Here is a 17,403-nt window from a genome sequence, read left to right as displayed (position 1 = left end):
TTGAACTTGCTATAACTTTGTCTGCCAGATTGCAGCACTGATTTTTATTTCTGAGGTTCCTGTGGCGGTGACAGATACAACAAGGAGGTGGGTAAGGAAGGAGGTTGCTGTGGTGGGTCTCGGGGAGATGGCAGAAGCCACAGGGGACTGGAAGTTGTGGGATGCAGAACTGGTTTGACTTGCAAGGAGGCTGGAGAGGCACTGTGCAGAAGTATTTTGGTCTTTTAATTTTGCTGTGGGTTCAGTATGATCTATCAAATAGTGGAAGTTCCCTTCCCTAATCATCCAAACTCCTACGGTATCCGGTGAAAAGGAGTTATTTTTGGTTGAACTACTAGTGAAACTCTACTTTTCCAACCCACCTGAAAAAACGCAGTAAGAAAGCATTTTTCACTGACTTCCTGGACTTCTGCAATTCCTTTAGGAATTTTTCTGCTTTTATATTTGCCCAATTGTAAAGTCCCTCCCATTTTTTCTAACAAAATGAATTTAATTCCTCATCCACTACCGTAGATGGTGATACAGGAATAGGACAACAAGATACATGTTCTCCCCTAGTTGCCATACAGTGTTCAGCCTTTCATTTTAAGAAACACTGCTGTAGTCATGGCGGCTTTTTCCTCCAGGTTTAGCTAGCATTTGAACTGTCAAAAACGAAGAGAAGCCTGCGGATCAGAGCTCAGCCTGTGGCCCTGTTGGGTAGCGTGTCACCCAGACAGAGCAGACTATTTGCTCTCCACGTTCATAATTATTCCATGGGAAAATTTGCAAAGAGAGTTGAAACTGCGTTAAACTCTTGGAATTACTTGGACCAGGCAATGCTCTCATTGTGTGAAGAAGTTTAGTTCTGGCCAAAAAAGGTATCAGACACTAAATGCAGGGGGGGGTATGTGGTGTTTTAAAGGTGGTTGTGGTTTAAAGGAGGAGAGGAGTCGGTGTGCTGCGTCTTCAGCCCTGTCTGGGCTATGTCACCTCCAAGCTTCCCGGTCATTTTTCCCAAAGGTCTCTCTAACCACCCACTTGACCTTTCATCCTATGCTAGCCATGAATGTTTGCCCTAACATGTTATTTTGTAATACGCAAGTGCTGAGTGTAGGCAGCTGGAGAAAGCTGCCTTGGGTTCTTGTGAGAAAGAGGAGCAACCACGCTGAGAGAAGGAGAGCACCAGCAGAGAAAAATAGCTCAGAGGATTTAAAACAAGGATCGATTCTGAAAGCAAAATGGATGGGTAGGGCATGTCACGTTATCATTCTATCGTTCTGCCTCTTAATATCACATTTCTCTGGCAGTGAGAAGTGGAAGGTGGTATGCTTGGATTAGGAGTGGTACCCACAAAGCCTCTTTCATTTAGCTGAGATGAAAAGTCCCTACACAAGCTCTAGTGATGCCAGATGCATCATTTCCATTCTGTATTTTTAATGGTTAACTGGGCTGTCACTGTCTGATCCATAGGCATCAGTGCTTTTTTATGACCTTTTCTATTAAACAAGCACTGTCTAGGACTGGCAGAATATTATGAAACCGTCAGCTAAAGGCATGTCCCCCTTGTTTTAGTTTATATAAAATCAGGCTGTGCAATGGGCTTGCTTGGAAAGCAGGATTGCAGCACAGGTACAAGACTGAGTCTCTAAGGCACATCATCTTTAGGTGATAGATGTCTGTAAAAACACAGCTTGCTGTATTTAATTCTGTGCTGAAACTATGTTCTGGGTTTTGTTGAAAGCTAAACATGGGATAGAAAGATTTCCATGAGCTGGAGATCAGTCCCCTTGCCAGTCCCTTTGCTAAGATTTCACATGAGGTTTTGACTTTAGCTGCAGCACCCAAGTTTGGCTGCTGCAGGTGATGTGGTTCAGTGATCAAAGTCATGGTTGTATTTGTGAACAGCTAATGGGCCTTTGCTGGAATCACGGCTGACCGTGCGATAGGCAGCAGCTGCTAATACTGTTCATACTGCAGTAGCATCTGGAAGTCCGATCCCATTGTGCTAAGGACTATACAATTAAAGAAGGGGGGAGGGGGAAGAGGTCAGCCCTGTCCTCTATTAATTTGCACTCTTACATGCAGTACAACTGGTTACAAGCTGTACAACAGAATACAAGAGGGAACTGAGGAAAGATGAAGAGAGCCAGCGAGGTGATAGCTCTGGCTGCATCCTCACTAGAGCCAGGTGGTAGTAGCTCAAAAGGAGGTGCAAGAATGATGTTTGAAGGAGGGTATTGAAATAACTTGGTGGCTCTTCACCTCCTCCCAGGCTTCAGGGGCAGCAGGAAAGAAAGCACAAAGCTGCTCATTACAGCCTGCAATAAGAGGCAAGCACTGTTTGTCAGTATCAGCGTTGGAAAAGCTGAGTGGGGCATATTAGCCCCACCAGGTTAGACCAAATGTCCAGTGGGACCCATCACCTTCTCAGCATGGCCAAAAGTGTTTGCTCAGTTCCCCTGGAGTGCAAGACCAGTATATATATATATTCCCAAGCTGTAGGGGGTTTCCAAAACTGGAGGTTTATATCGGGATGATTCCATTTAGTAGCTGTTGATAGGGCTCTGTGAATCTTCTTACCCTTTGGTAGGTGGGAACAGAGGAGCCACTAGATCAACTTTTCTGTTTCCTATAGGTCTGTAGTGTTGTAGTCATACAGAACTGACAGGGACTTCATGAGATCATAGGATCTGTGCCCCCTGTGCGGAAACAGGGTCAAACGTCTGCAGGTCGTTCCTGTTAAGTGTAGCCAACTAGTCATGTGTATTGCTGCCACTGAAAACAAAACCAAAACCATGTCCCAAAGAAGGAAAGATCCCAGCCAAAAAACTTGATTAAGGTTGAAGCAGATATTTCAGTAAAGTTAAAAGATTTTTAGAAAATAAAACCAAAGGAAGCCAAAGCTAATGTTATAAAAGGATACATGAATACATGTTTGAGAAGCGATGAGAGCTGTATGAACACATTCAAAATATCCCTGGGATTCTGAATGAGACTGCTGGGCATAAAGTGGGAGTCATCGCTGCAGCATGGTGAACAGACCTAGAGCTGTGTAGGGTTTGTCAGCATTGACGGTGGGAAGATGAAGAGTAGAAACCTGTGTGAGAAAGAGCATAAACGTTTGGATAGCCTCTGGGGCACAGGTTGCAAAGGCTGGGATCTGGGCTAGGGATTGAGAACTGAAAATTAGACCTTCTGCAAAAGTGACTGTCTTACCAACTAGGAAGGGAAGCCAGTGCCTCAAAAACACCAGGAGAGCTGCTGACCCAAAATCTCTGCAACATAACCCTGAGATGAAATGGCTCATTGGAAGAGGCATCTCACAGAAGCTCCTCAGAGGAAGTCCCCGGGAACTGTGATGTGGATGCTGGCATGGCCAGAGGAGCCACAGAGGAATCCTGGCAATGGGAAAAAGGCATCTCTCTTCCCCCTTTCTTCCCTCTTCCTCTCTCAAATATCTCCCTCTAAAGGGATTTTTTGTTTTTGCTTTCATTTTGATTCCTGCTAAAAGCCAACCCATGTTGTTTTTTTTAATGGGTGAAAAGGAGCGTGGGGGAGGATCTAAGTATCGCTGGAGCCTAATTAGGAGCCATCGTATTAGATTCCAAAATTAGATAGGAAGCTGGGTTTAAGGGTAGTCCAAACCCAACCAGTTCCTAGTTTGGCCTGGCCCACGTAGGTGGGCCAGACTGGTTTGGAGCTGTTTTGAGGACAGGCTCCTTGCCCGTGGAGGAAACCATTCCAGCCGCAGTGGAGCTGGAGCACGGTGCCTGGTCCTCAGCCGGGCCAGCTTCTGCTCTCACTGGTCTGCTCTGCAGATGCGCTGGAGGGGCGCTTAGTTGAAAGCAATTCTAGCTGTTGCTTCCTCAAGCAGATGAAGACAAATGAAGGCGATAATTTAGGCTGACTTTGTACTCCTCTTCGTTATTTCAGATATTGGGATTGCATATGAAAGTTTTCTTTTAAGCCACGTTCGCTTTATTCTGTCTGACTTCGACATTTTCTGTGTCTTCACCTGTTGAAGAGCTTATAAAAAATGTCTAGTGGTTTTCCCTTTAAGCTTTGTAACTTTACAACATCTTCCAATGAAGGATTTCATAGTATTTTCCAAACCATGCTACTGACCTTTGTCACTTGGCTAATACGAAGTATTAAAATATCCTTCTTATAGCAAGCAAAATTTAGCCAGGAAAATTAAATTATATGCCCAAAGTCACAAAACAAATCAGTAGCAAAAGCCAGAAAGCAATGCCTCACATTTCTCTTTTTAACAGCTTTAATGGATAAGTGGGCTTTCTAAACTTCTCAATAACATATGCTTTTTTTGCCGATATGCAGTTATCCTGTGCTATATCTCCATGACACATTTCTTTTTTACCAGTCCAGTTAGAAGTTATCCAAGCTCACTTTTGAAATAAAGCAAATTCAGAGACTAGTCAGGATATCCTGGCTTAACTACGGGCTTAGTTAGACTTTGGTAGGAGTGTGCATTTCTACAGCCTACGGCAAGCGCAAGGCGGCGAGCCTTAACTTAATCCTCTGTTACAGAATTGTAGTATCTGACATTTACCATGGGCTGTGGCCATTCAAGTGACTGTTACTGTGGTTTATCTGGTACGTGGTAACTTGGGGTTTAAGTTTAGACCATCAATAGTGATTTGAGCTGCTAGTGGTATAGCCTAAGCTGCCATACGGCAAACAGCCTAAAGCATGTTTATGATGTGAGCTATTACAGACCAAAGTCTGTTTCTCTTTCTCATCACAGTTTCCTGGGAGGATAAAAACCATATTCAGACTTTACACTATGGAGAAGAAGCATTTATTTAGAGGTGTTCAAAGTTGGCCTGGTTTAAGCTTCAGCTCAGCAGATGAATGGAGATGCTGTATGGACAAGCATATCATGGGTTGAAATTGACCTTACAGTAGTTTGCCTTAAATTAGTAAGAAACTCAGGGTAGGTCTGAAGTGAATGAAAAAAAAAAAAAAATGGAAGGCTTTACACTGCTTTTATTAAATGAGATTGACAATCATACGTTGTTGAAGTGACATGATGCCAAATATAAAAAGGGTTGCAGTGCCTCTAGCCCTGCTTATACAACTATGTTTAGCTATCTGTGTCCTGCTGAATTTGATGGCATTTCGGTATCTATATGGGCACTGAGGGCCTAAACACACAGATTGAAGCCTCTGTAGTCTTTGTGCTGGTCAGTATTTTTGACTTTTAGATGTAAAAGCAGCAGCTCTAGCAAAAACAGCCCAATGGTTGCGTGCAGTTTTCTCTGTCTTGTGGTGACTTGGGACAGTCTACACTGCATGGTGGCCAGTCCTGCTCTGTGGCTTGTCGAGAGCCACAACTTTGCTCCTGCACTGCTGTGGGTTGTGACGTCCCCCAGCTGCTCTCACTCTGCTCCATGCGACGGGCACAGTGGGTCAGCTCGGTGTTCCCCCACTCAGCTTCCTGTAGGGCTTCTTCGCACCCTGAGTCCTCCTGAAATTCCTTTGACTGGTGGATCTTGGGTCATGCTGGCATGTTTGACAATTTTATCTTGGCCTGATGTTACCACTGTTTGTGTTACTTGGGGGAAATGTGTTCTCACTGTAAGGAAAAGAGCTCTGACCGTCACTGGGTGAGTTATTTTCCACTGTTTTCACTCCAACAGTGTTGTATTGCCTGCTGCTAAAATCCTTAACCTAAGATGGAAATGCCTCCCTGGTATCTCCCTTCTCGTTTCTCCAGTACTCAGAAGCAATCTGTGGGCTAAGTGCCCTCATCGCCTTTGGAGCGGCTGCTCTTGCGGGCTCCTGCGCAGCTCCTGGTCCGAACACAAGCGGCTGCTTTCAGCTGCCTCCCGGTAGGTCGAGGTGTGTCTGTTTAGCCTGCAAGGACACAGGACTTCGGACCAGGGAGGAGAAAAAAACCCAACACCATAGCCCTGGGCATGGACAGGGACTGAGGCTGACAGTGTCCATTGAAAGGAGAAATTGTTTCGGAGGGGAAAAGTGTGTTTTTGATTGTTTAGATGGGGTGGTGGTGTGTGTTTTGTGGATGTCTGGAGGCTTGGAAGGTGCTTTTTCTTCCTCTGTGTACAATATTGTTCAGGGGAAAAAAATACTGGACTATCTACGTTTGTGAATTTAAGGTTTTTTGGCCAGAAGCATCAGAATTTGTAGGGTTTGATTTTTCTCTGGAAAGGAAAAAAAAAAAAAAAAAGAAAAGGCATTTTGTGAACAAGGTCCGGGTAACCAAAATATGTTTGTTTTTGTTTAAATTGCTCAGTAGAGAAATCGTCTCTTGTCTATTGTTAAGAGAGAGGTTTAAATCAAAGGCAAATTCTACATATTCTAAAATATACAGACAACTCTTTGAAAGCAAAGCCAAGCAAAACTTTAAAAGAGACCTTCTCCTTGATGCAGAAGTTTTCAGTTAGTTAGCTGTGCTGGGGCTCAAGTGGAGAGAGGCAGCCTGAGAAACAAATTGCAAATCCCCATTTTGCAGGCGGAAGTCAGGGAGAGCATCATATTAATAGCACACGAGACCTTTCCACAGAGCTTCTTGTCCAGGGCTTTTCCAGCAGCAGCGAGAAAAAAAACTTCACCATTCGTGGGGATTTTTGTGTTGGGATTTGGCTGTGGAAAGTTTAAGTGAGCTGCAGAGAGAGGGAGTGGAGGGCCTGATCCTCTCGTGTTGGGTGGTCCCTCCTACCGCAAATAACCCTATTGAAAACAGAGGGACTATTTGTGGAGTCATTTGTTTGTCAGGAAAAGTAGGGTTTGTAGTATACGGCCCCAATTAGCAGCCAAATTCCTGGTTATTTTCTCGTGATAAAAACGTGGCTAGCTGTCACAGAGATGCACGTAGCATCTCATCGGTTCCCGCTTGAACTCCTGCCACTTGCTCCATCTTCTTCCCACTTCCTCAGTCATGCAAAAATTATCCCGGCACCACGCTAGCTTGGATGAGGTGGCCACTTCCCTCTTGCCCAGGACTGATGTGGGCCCCGGCCCTTTGCTGCGCCGTTTGGGATCAGCTGAACTTGGGCTAGGTGTTCCCTGTCTCCTGCTCACTGTGCCCATCACTGAGGGCACCTGGGAGTTACCTGTGACTTTTGGCTCCTGGCCACCGGAGCACACCAGGCAGATGATACCCACCCCCCTGCCTGACACCACTGCCCCACACCCAACACATCATCCCCACCATAAATCCTGCTTTTAATACAACCCGGGTACAGTCAACCACATCCAGAGGATGTCCCCTCCTAAATTCAGCCTTTCTCGGGAGATTTATTTAACCAACAAGTTTATCACCAAGCTGCGCTTTTTGGAAATGCTGTTAATCGCCTGCAGACGTTATCGGAGGGTGGGCGCCCTGCCCGACCCACGCGTGCCGGTGCAGACAAGGCAACAGCTCCGGCAGCCCCACGCGCGCTCGACGTGCTGGCAGGGCTCTCCGGGAGCCGCGGCAGCACTGATAGCAGTGCCGTTATTTGGGGGAGGGAGGAGTGCTGTCATTAGTTGCATTTTTTTGCTCCCTATTTTGGTAGCCATAAGTCATTTGTGGTTTTTAATTTCTTTCTTTTTTTTTCCCCTTGAAACTGAAATAAAGGCTGAAAGAGTAGGTTTGTCCTTCCTTCTCTTATTTTCTCTTCCCCCCCCCCCCCCTTTCTTTTTCTTTTTTTTTTTTTTTTTTTTTTTTGGCTAATCTGAGGCACACTGCCACATCTGAAGCCACTTGGCTTATTATGGATTTCATGGAAACTGATTCCCTGAAAGTGTTTCCATATGTGTGTTCCCAATATATCCCATCCTTTTCTAAATGGGAGTACAAACTCGCACACGAGCTGGAAATGGCTTCAGGATGTGACAGAGAAGTCATATGACTGGAGTGGCACTGTGTGTGGCCCTCTCTGAAAGACACGGTGTCCTGTGTGCTGGCTCCCATCCTACAGTAGATCCAGTTTCAAAGAATATCTTCCTTCCCGGCTTCTTAAAAACTCTTAATCAAGAACCAGCAAGGAATCCTCTGTCCTCAGGAGGGACGTGTATTAGTTGAATGAGATTGGAAAGGAAAACTTGGATGGGGAGGAAAAAAGAGGGGTTTAAAGGGTGAAATTACAGAGCAATGCCAAGGGCTTCCCCCCCTCTCCCCACCCCTGCAAAACATAGTTTCTTTGTGTCTGCTTGAGGATCAGATGGTATTTCTGAGTTGCTAGCATGCAGTGGAAAAGTACAATTCATGACAACATTGGAAACAAATATTTATACTGGATAGTTTAGGCACATTTTTCTGCCAAAAAAAAAAAAAAAAAAAGTAATAAAGTAGACTGCTAGCCCCAACGTATATTATCTTCCCATTCACTAGATTTATACCGGATTCTTGTACTGACGCTCACCATCGCCATGCATGCATCGCAGTGCTCAGCCCTGTGGTTTCACCCCCTTGCTGTATGCAGCGCGTTGAGGTTGCTATCCAAGAAAAGCCTCAAATGTTCCTTCTGATGCATTTCGGCTGGGGCTGGTGAAAAACAGCAGTGGCTAAAATTCAGGCAGGAAAAACTGGGGAAAACTGAACCAAGAGTGAGAAGCGCCTGCACGTGCATTTGTGCCGTGCAGTGTTGTATTGCTGCTAGACTTATTTCCAGGAAATGTTATTTACTTTTTGCTTCCAATGCAGTGCGTAGATGGCCTGAGACTTTAAAAAAGCAGGGGGCTTTTGATATAGTACCAATTCCCTTCCACCTGAATCACCCTTGACAGCTACAGACTGAAGTCGCTGAGATGGGATAGCAAAGACTAAGAACTTCAGAGGCTCCCCATCACACCAGGTCAACGGGCATCCACGGGTGGAAGGTCACAACTTTTAGCCAAGAACACATTTCTGTAATGTGACCATTTGTCCCCCTCCTGTGGTTCTCATTAGAAAGGTTTATGAGTCCTGTATAAGTGCAGCTTCACAAGAAGCAACATCTATAAATGAGACAGTGATGACTGATGCTTTCATAGCTCCATTTCTGCTCCCAACAGTCCACCTAGGAGGGGTGTGTTGTTGCTTTTTTCCACACATGGGAGGAATTTCTACCCATTGATGTTCCTAAGATGAGCTACCTCTTCAGGTGCAGCCAGCAGCCACCTGTGTTTAGATGCATAGTGTCACCCAGTAAGACTTAGATGCCTAAAGAAAATCACAGTTCATCCAGCAGAAAAGTTCTATTAAGGGAGCAGGGCAGGTAATGATGTAGCCCAGGCCGGAGAAGTGCAAAGAGACCCCGATTTTACCGTTAAGCAATCTAACAGCTCTGCTTGGGAAACACTCCATTATTTGCATGAGTGGTACTTTAATGGTCGCTGCTAACTATGTTTTTTATGGGGTGTTTCTCCCAGCAAAGGGCTTAGGTGCTGCACCATAAATTCAGTGAATACATCTATCTGCAGATTAATCCATAGTATTTAGGTGCCAAAGCCCTGTTACCTAAACGCCGGAAGGCACAAGCATGCAGTGTACCATGTGAACTGGGGTTCTGAAGGATGCCGAGAAGAGATGCACTAGTATTATGTTCTCACCTGTTGTGCGTGAAGCTCTGAAGGGGTTAAAATGTTCCTTCCTCCCTCTGACTTTTGTGAGACTGTTGTGCTTAATAATATTGCTGTTTAAATGGTCCCAACTAGGCCTTGAAGTTAACACCTTATTGAGGTGAAGGAAAGAGGGGGGAGGGGGAGTTCACACCTTTTCTGCTGCTATTGTTTGCCAGACCTGCTTGGGGTAACCTGAGGAAAAAAAGGGAAAAGAAATAAAAAAAGATGTAAAATGGTTGGGATTTTTTTTCCTGATTTTTTTTTCTGAATTAAAGGGAGGTAAAGGGCATTTGAAAACATAGCATTTCTTATGATAAATGGTTGCAAGTATCCAAATGACGCACTCTCATCCCAAAATTGAACCAGGGAGGGAGAGGTCCTGTCTGTTGCTTTTGTGGCACTGCATGACCCTGGCCCTTGCAGCACGTAGACACATGCTCAGTGGTGGATGTGTGGGAGGAGTGTCCCTGAGCTCTGGCACGGTGCTGAGCGCCAGTGTAGGTTTGCAGGATCGGGACCTAACAGCTACAGCAAGGGACAGGTACAGGAGGAAGGGGTTTGGGATCCCTGGAAACTGCAGTCCCAGGCTCCATCCTGCAGTGGCGTCCAGAGGGAAGGTGGTACAGCACCTTTGGAGAGTCAAGGCTGGCCTGGAAGGAGGCAGGAGAAGGATCATGCTGTGTGTGATTCAGTAAACACTTGCTAGCAGGAAAATGAAGAGCAAAAATAACACTCTACCCCTGATACAGAGGGATGCTTGGAGAAAACAGAGATGCAGCTAGCAAATAATCACTCCCCCCCCATCCAAACACATCCCAAAGAATCCTGAAGATTGCAAAACTAAGTGCTCAGAAATTGGGAAATCTCAGTATTTACATTGCCTGTGCAACTTTAAATCAGCCTCATTCTGCTTATGCATTTTATTACAGATTTTAATTACAGGATCACATGATATTTTTCCCACGGGATTCCTGTCTCATTCAGTGCACAAGATGGACAGTGCTAACTTAATGAGCAGCTCTTCAATATTTTGTTTTCTTCTTGTTCTTTGCATTTCCTCAGGCCTTGCTTATTGCAGAGCATTAAAATCTGCTCTGAAGAAGCAATTCTTAATTTCTTGATGGCCTTTGTTCTAATATTTCTGCCGTAGCATTCGTATACAGTTTGTTGCAGTGCAATATTCCCAAGAAAGAAAGAATGCGTGTTAAAAAGAATACTGAGACTGACTCTAAGGTCTGGCGTAATTCAGTGCACCTTCTTTGTGTCACCTACAGCAGGATTTTTTTTCTGTCTTTGGCCTTCTGTGGAGACCTATGATCCTGTTGGCTTCAGCCACAGCTGTGAATATTTAACACACATGCGAATCAGAAGCCAACATCTTTGCTGGGCACAGAAAATGAGAGAAATGAAAATGTGATTTGGAGAGGTTTCAACTGAGTCATGTAGGAGCCATGTGGCAGAAAGACGTACAAAATCCAGTTTGCTCAGGAAACAATCGGGTCTCCCTTGCCTTGTTCACTACACCCCTTCTGATTTCTTGCAGCAGTGGATTTGGGGTATATATAGACAATGGGCTCCTCTATTCCTCAACTCTGATACAACTCCAGGGGAGGTCAGCTTCCATGATGCCTGCAGGGAGGTTTTGTGTAAAAGGAGTAGCATCTTCTCCCGTAGTTGAATGCTGTATCGTAGTGCCTGTGGAGAAATAACGTGAATGCTGGTATTGCCTAACTTTCTCACTCTTCACATGGTAACCTTAATAATCTCCTTTTGTTTCTCTCTAGTTGTGTTTATAGTTTCTCAGATTTCTAAAAAAAAAGCAAAACCCAAGTAACCCCACCTTCCTAAATTTTTCTTTGCCATACCATACAAACATCCGCATGGGCTCCTTTGACTTCTGCCATTCCTGCGAATGGAGCCACCGATGAACCAATTCTTGATCAGTACTGACACAGGGATGGGTGGGGATGTCCCCGTGTTCCAGCAGTATTTGCAGAAAAAATGCTGGGACTTGGGACTCCTGGATTTCATTCCAGTCTCTGGACAAGTGTCTTTGTAGGGGCACAGACTCTTCTGCCCATTTTTAGTCAGAATGCTTCTGATTTGTTCATGTTTGGCTGGATTTTCATGGCAACAGCTCTCACACAAAAGCCACTCCTATTCCAAAGTTCAAGTCCTTACTTCAAAGCATGGAACTGGTACAGCTTTTCAAAGGAAGGCTCCTCAGAGTTTAAGATTAGTAAAACAATATATTTTTCCCAGCAGAAGAGTTTCAGCTGAAATTTTAAAAACAAATAAATGCATAAATCACAATTTAGTCTGAGACAGACGCCCAGCATGGACAATTTCAGCCAGAATGCTTAAAGTTTGGCAAAGCTGTAAGAGACTGAAAATTGTCTCATCGTGGGAAGTGCGCGGCACACTTCATACGAGGCAATACTATCAGCTGTAAGTAATCCAAGCTGTACATATAATGCATAGATGTAGATGTTAGGGAAGGAAAAACCAGTTTTAATAGATCAATTAGTGCTATGTCCCAGCCTGAATCAAACCATTGAACAAAAACCCACAAAACCTAGTCTCTACTTCAGCGAATGTCTTAACACTCAAGTTCCCCAAAACACAAGTAAATCATTTAGCTACTGGTAAATATATTTAACTATATGTAGCCAAATTTCCTTGAGACAGACTGTTCAGTGACTCTTCAATACAGCACCCCTCTGTTTTCTTGCATCCAATGATTATGCATTGACTTGATGTGCTAGAAGTTTCTCTATTGGAAATATGTGAGAAGCCAAGAAGGCCTTTTTTTTCGGTGGTGCACTTACAGTGTAAAATAACAAAGCAAATTGCAATATTTGTAAGTTATAAAATTACCCTATAACCCTTTAAAGTAGACGTCAGCTTGCTATACCCACAAGGAGTTAATCTATCCATGGTACATTATGATCTTTAATAATTGGAAGCGATTGGCCAAAGTGCTGTAAACCTGGCAGAAATTTGTTGCCTTATTTTCTGCAAACCACAAGCACACCTTATTAATTGAGAAATGAACATTAACTGGCATTACCTAGCATCTGTAAACTGAAAAAGAGAAATGACCACGGTACACATTCAGCTGGAAACAGTAGAGTTGCAAAGCTGCAACAGGTAAAATTGGTTTTTAAGCGCGAATGAAAAACCATTTTAGTCGGCTACTGGCAAATGCCCAAGTCTAGGGTTTTTAATGAGGCTTCTGCGTCAAAATAAGTGAAACCACATGGAATTTTAATTGTTCTTATTCTAAATATGAAACACACTGGAGCAGTATTCTTGAATCTAGGATGTTAGCATATATATTGGCATATTAACATGACCACTTTTCTGTTCTAAACTGTAGCTCTCAGAAAACTTGAGTGCTAGGTTAGGGAGGAATCAGCTTGGAAGATTAAAAACAGTTTAACCCGGACTCATTCAGATGTAAAGAGGTTTTTTAAAAATATCCTGCCCCCCGCCCCCCCCATATTGTCAAGCACAGTGAGCTGGTCAGACTGTATAGGAAAAGAAGATCACTTGCTGTGCTTATTGCTGTGCTTCTCTTTCTGGTGGCACAAAATAAAAGTCTCTTCTTTTTGTAGAAGTGTGGTTTCACAATCTTGCGGCCACGATGTAGGGCAGAGGATTTGTGCTTCACCCATTTAATACAAGCTATCACGAGAGCAGGAATTCACAGATGCAAATTGTTTTCTTGCTCTGACGGAGTTAAAATCAGCATAAATCTTTAATCCTGCTGGGGAGATGAATTAATAAATTATTTACTTGCACTGTCATGTTACTATATTGCTGATCGACATCGCTATTTGTGCACAACTAGATATACAAAGATGGGTGCCATACCCAGAAGAGCTATTTATCTTCCCACTCTGGCAAAGAGCTAAACACATATACATGAATATGCATATGGTGTTTCCAAGTTAGAACCAAAATCAACCTCAAGACAAGGAGGTCACACAGAAAGAGGAGGAGGAGGAGGAGGAGGTGGTGGAGGAGGAGGAGGAGGAGGTGGGTGAAAATGTGTCAGTGAGATTGAATAGCAGTGAGGCTGGCAAGGAGCTGAGTTTTAGAGGTGATTTTTTAAGAAGTTTCTAGACTCACTTAGAAAGGACACTTTAGAACAAACATCACAGAAAACTTCCTGATCTCCAAAAATAGCTTTACACAATGGAGATACAGAAGGCTGGGAACAAATTGCAGCCTACTGCAGGGAGTTATGGAGACAGCAAAAGGCATTTGGACAAAACAGGGGTTGGAGGAGTGAGTGTGCAGGAACCACGCAGACACAGCCATCCGTGAGATAAGAAAGGGTTATGGTTATTTGGCCTTTAGGTAAATAGGATTGTGCTTTACAAGCAACCGTAAAAACAAACAAGTGTGGATTTACTAGGGTATGTAAGGAGGTCTGTAGCCCCACATTAGAAATTCCTACGTGTGGTGTGCACATTCCCAGTCATTCAACACATGCATGATCTCTTGGCAGCACCCATACAGATAATATTTGGGTCTAGCCCTGAAAGGGGGATTGCCTTTTAATGTGTAAAACTGTATGGATAGTTTGTTATTTAGTTAAAAAAAAAAAAGTACTGGTTGCAAAGAAATCAAAATGCTGATGTTCTTCTACACCCTTACACTCATACCAATTCTACCTTTGATTATAAATCTCCTGTTTAGCTTCTATCAAGGTAAACTAAGAGCAACTCTGTTCTTGTTGGGAGAGTTGCAACAACAATACAAGAAAAAAAAATAAAGGAGAATAAGCAGTAGCAGATTGAAACTCAGTATTTTGAGCAGCTGGGGAAATTATGTTCTAACCTTATATTTCCAGATACGTATCAGACCTGTTCACAATATAAAGGATAGTGTTCCAAAATTACAGCTTTGAATCTGGGTGGTATCGCCTCTGGCTATTGTTTGCAGTTGGGAACGAAAGAAGTTGCATCAAGTAGTAGAGTGTTTGCTGTAAAGGTACAAGTTATATTACATTCCATGGGGCTGTGGTTGGAGGGGTTGATGATGGAGACAGACCCATTCACCCGTAGGTCACTGATTCAGTTCCAGATAAAGATAATAGTAATCACATTGTCATCAGAGTTAAAAATGGGCTTTTATAGCCCATTTAAAGCTCTGCACTAAACATCTTTTGAGACGGGCAGATTATAATCCCCAGGTTTCAGGCTCCGTGATCAGGATGCTTGGCTGGCTGTGGCCCAGGTCCTCCAGCCTGAACCCAAGCTGTGCCTGAGCCCCCCTGCTGCTTTTAGGGGTCATTGAAGGTGTGGGTTAAATGAGCTGGTAGAACAGGAGAGAACAGTGATCTAAATCACAGTATGTCCCACATAAGGTGGCAGGGTCTGTTGAGTTTGTGGTTTATGGTAGCAACCCATGGTGGGTGCTGTAGGGGGCCAAGGGCAGAAGGGCTGAAGGGACCTGCCTTCTTCACACCAGAAGCATCAGGTCAGATCCAAAGCCTCTCTGCCAGGGCAGGCATGGCTTCATCTTATATTGAGGATACACAGAGCGTTTCAGTGTTTAGCACATCAGTTTGACATCTAGAAGATGCTGTATTTTCCTTTCAGTTAAATCAGATTTGGCAGATTGGCAGAGATGAGTGAACCCTTGGATCTAGAGGACTGTAAAGCTGTAGAAATGTCAGCTGGGAAGCACAGGGAAAGTCCATTTGATTTCATTATTTTTCCCCTTTATTTCTACCCCACTTTTTTCAGCTCTCTATAAGTATGTGTATATGTATCTACTGCAGAGTGGCCAAAGCATTTGCCTCCTCCTGCACTGCACTTCTGCATTAGTCTTTTTCTCTTTCCCCCCTCCCTTTTCCCACACCCTTTTTGTTTTCCACATTTCTGGCTCTCAGCGCGAGCTTTCACCATCTTTTTCTTCTGCTCCTGTCCATCCCACAGTCTCCTAAGCAGATCACCAAGCTACTAATGTTTGCTTTCCAGTTCTGCTACGAAACTTTGGGTGTTTGATGTGGGATTTGAAATTAGGCAAAATGAGTTTACCCATCCCTGTTTCGCGTTAGCCTCCAATCCACAGTGTTACCATCCAGACGTTCACAGTTGCCATAAACTGTGTGGTCTTTTTTTCAACCAGACTGCACAGACTACATATGAAAACAACTTTTTTTTCAATGGCAAAAAGAGCGTTGGGCTTGTAATTTTCCATCAATTGCAGTGAAAAGTAAGATCTGCATCTTTGCTATCGGCTCAGTGGCCTTCCCTATCCTTCGGATGCAACAAATAATATTTTTCGGCTATAGGAAGTAGCTGAGCAGATTCTCACCTAAATAAATTGATTTAAGGAAAGAAGTGGGTCTTAGTCACCCCCGGTGTAACTCCCCTGGTGTCAGTGGTGCAACTAACTTGGTGTTGCCAGCTCTGGTAGTTTTGTTACAAGTTGCACGGTAATTTCTGCTTTTCTTGAAACCCCAGCTCCCAAAGGTGTGTGCTGAGGTGGGAATCTCAGCTTCCAGGTGGGAATCTCAGCAACCAGACCTGAGTTTCTTGAGAGGCTAAGGCAAAAAAACCAGAGATACGTAACCCTCAAAGCTCAGAAACCAGAAGGCAAATCACCTCCAAATCCATCTTTTTCTTTTTGGCTCTTTTTCAGTCTCTTGATTTTTGAGATTATTTTTCAACACCCCCTGTTGTGACCCTCGACCACTTCAGGATGGCAATGCCGGTCCCTCCATTGGCATCGGTGGAGTTAGACCAGGGATGAGTTTGGCCCAGCACTTGTAGAAGACAGGTGTATGACTCTGTTCCTTGCAATGTATTATTTGATATGATCTGCTGTTCTCTTGGGGGCCAAAAGAAGTGGGTGTTCTTAGAAAAATAAAATTCTATCATCACTTGATACGAAAAATGGTATTTACAGAATTGTTTTCCCCCGTCTTTTGTTATAATTTTTTAGGTGCTTCAGAGCTGGGCCCATTTTCAGATCCCAGGCAGTTCACAAGCATTTCATCCCTCACTGAGAGCCGCTTCTCCAACCCACGAATGCACTATCCAGCCACCTTTACCTATACACCGCCAGTCACCTCAGGCATGTCACTGGGTATGTCCGCAACCACTCACTACCACACCTACCTACCACCACCCTACCCCGGCTCTTCCCAAAACCAAAGTGGACCTTTCCAGACCAGCAGCACTCCATATCTCTACTATGGCACTTCGTCAGGATCATACCAGTTCCCCATGGTGCCGGGAGGGGACCGCTCCCCCTCCAGGATGCTTCCTCCGTGCACCACCACATCCAACGGCAGCACGCTGTTAAACCCTAACTTGCCCAACCAGAGTGACGGGGTGGAGGCGGATGGCAGCCACAGCAGCTCCCCAACTGTCTTGAATTCTAGTGGCAGAATGGATGAGTCCGTTTGGAGGCCGTACTGAGATTTCTTCTGTAGCCGGCCTGACCTCCGCGAGCCAAAAAAAACCAAAAACAAACCCAAACCAAACGGTCAAGTAACTACGAAGTGCCTGGTTTTTCTGGTTTTTTTTTTTGTTGGTTTTTTTTTTGTTTTTTTTTTTTAATACATTTTACCAATATGTGCAACTGTGTAGATGGGATGATAATGGCCATAAATAACACAAGAGTTACCAACACACCACAACCTATGTTTCTGATTATGCGGATCAAAGAACATAATTATTTTTTTTCCATGGAACCATTTTGCTTTGGTTTATATTTAAAATGTACTTTTTACACACACACACACACACACTCACACACACACACACACAAATCACCCCCCTAATTTTTTTTTTCCTTTTTTCCTTTTTTGTTTGTTGTTTTTTTTTT

At 44.0% G+C, this 17,403-nt stretch overlaps 1 protein-coding gene across 1 annotated transcript in view; it reads left to right on the top strand.

Moving 5' to 3' along the window:
* The window catches only part of RUNX2 (RUNX family transcription factor 2), a 36,913-nt gene extending 19,811 nt beyond the window's left edge, over positions 1–17,102 (top strand). The window contains exon 4 of the mRNA XM_040599376.1: positions 16,516–17,102. Coding sequence (XP_040455310.1) covers positions 16,516–16,994 — 479 coding nt within the window. The 3' untranslated portion in view covers positions 16,995–17,102. The remainder of the gene's footprint in view (positions 1–16,515) is intronic.
* Positions 17,103–17,403: the final 301 nt, after the last annotated feature.

Source organism: Falco naumanni, chromosome 6 (genome assembly GCF_017639655.2).
Source record: "Falco naumanni isolate bFalNau1 chromosome 6, bFalNau1.pat, whole genome shotgun sequence".
Classification (NCBI taxonomy): domain Eukaryota; kingdom Metazoa; phylum Chordata; class Aves; order Falconiformes; family Falconidae; genus Falco; species Falco naumanni.
This window is presented reverse-complemented; position numbering and strand designations above follow the sequence as displayed.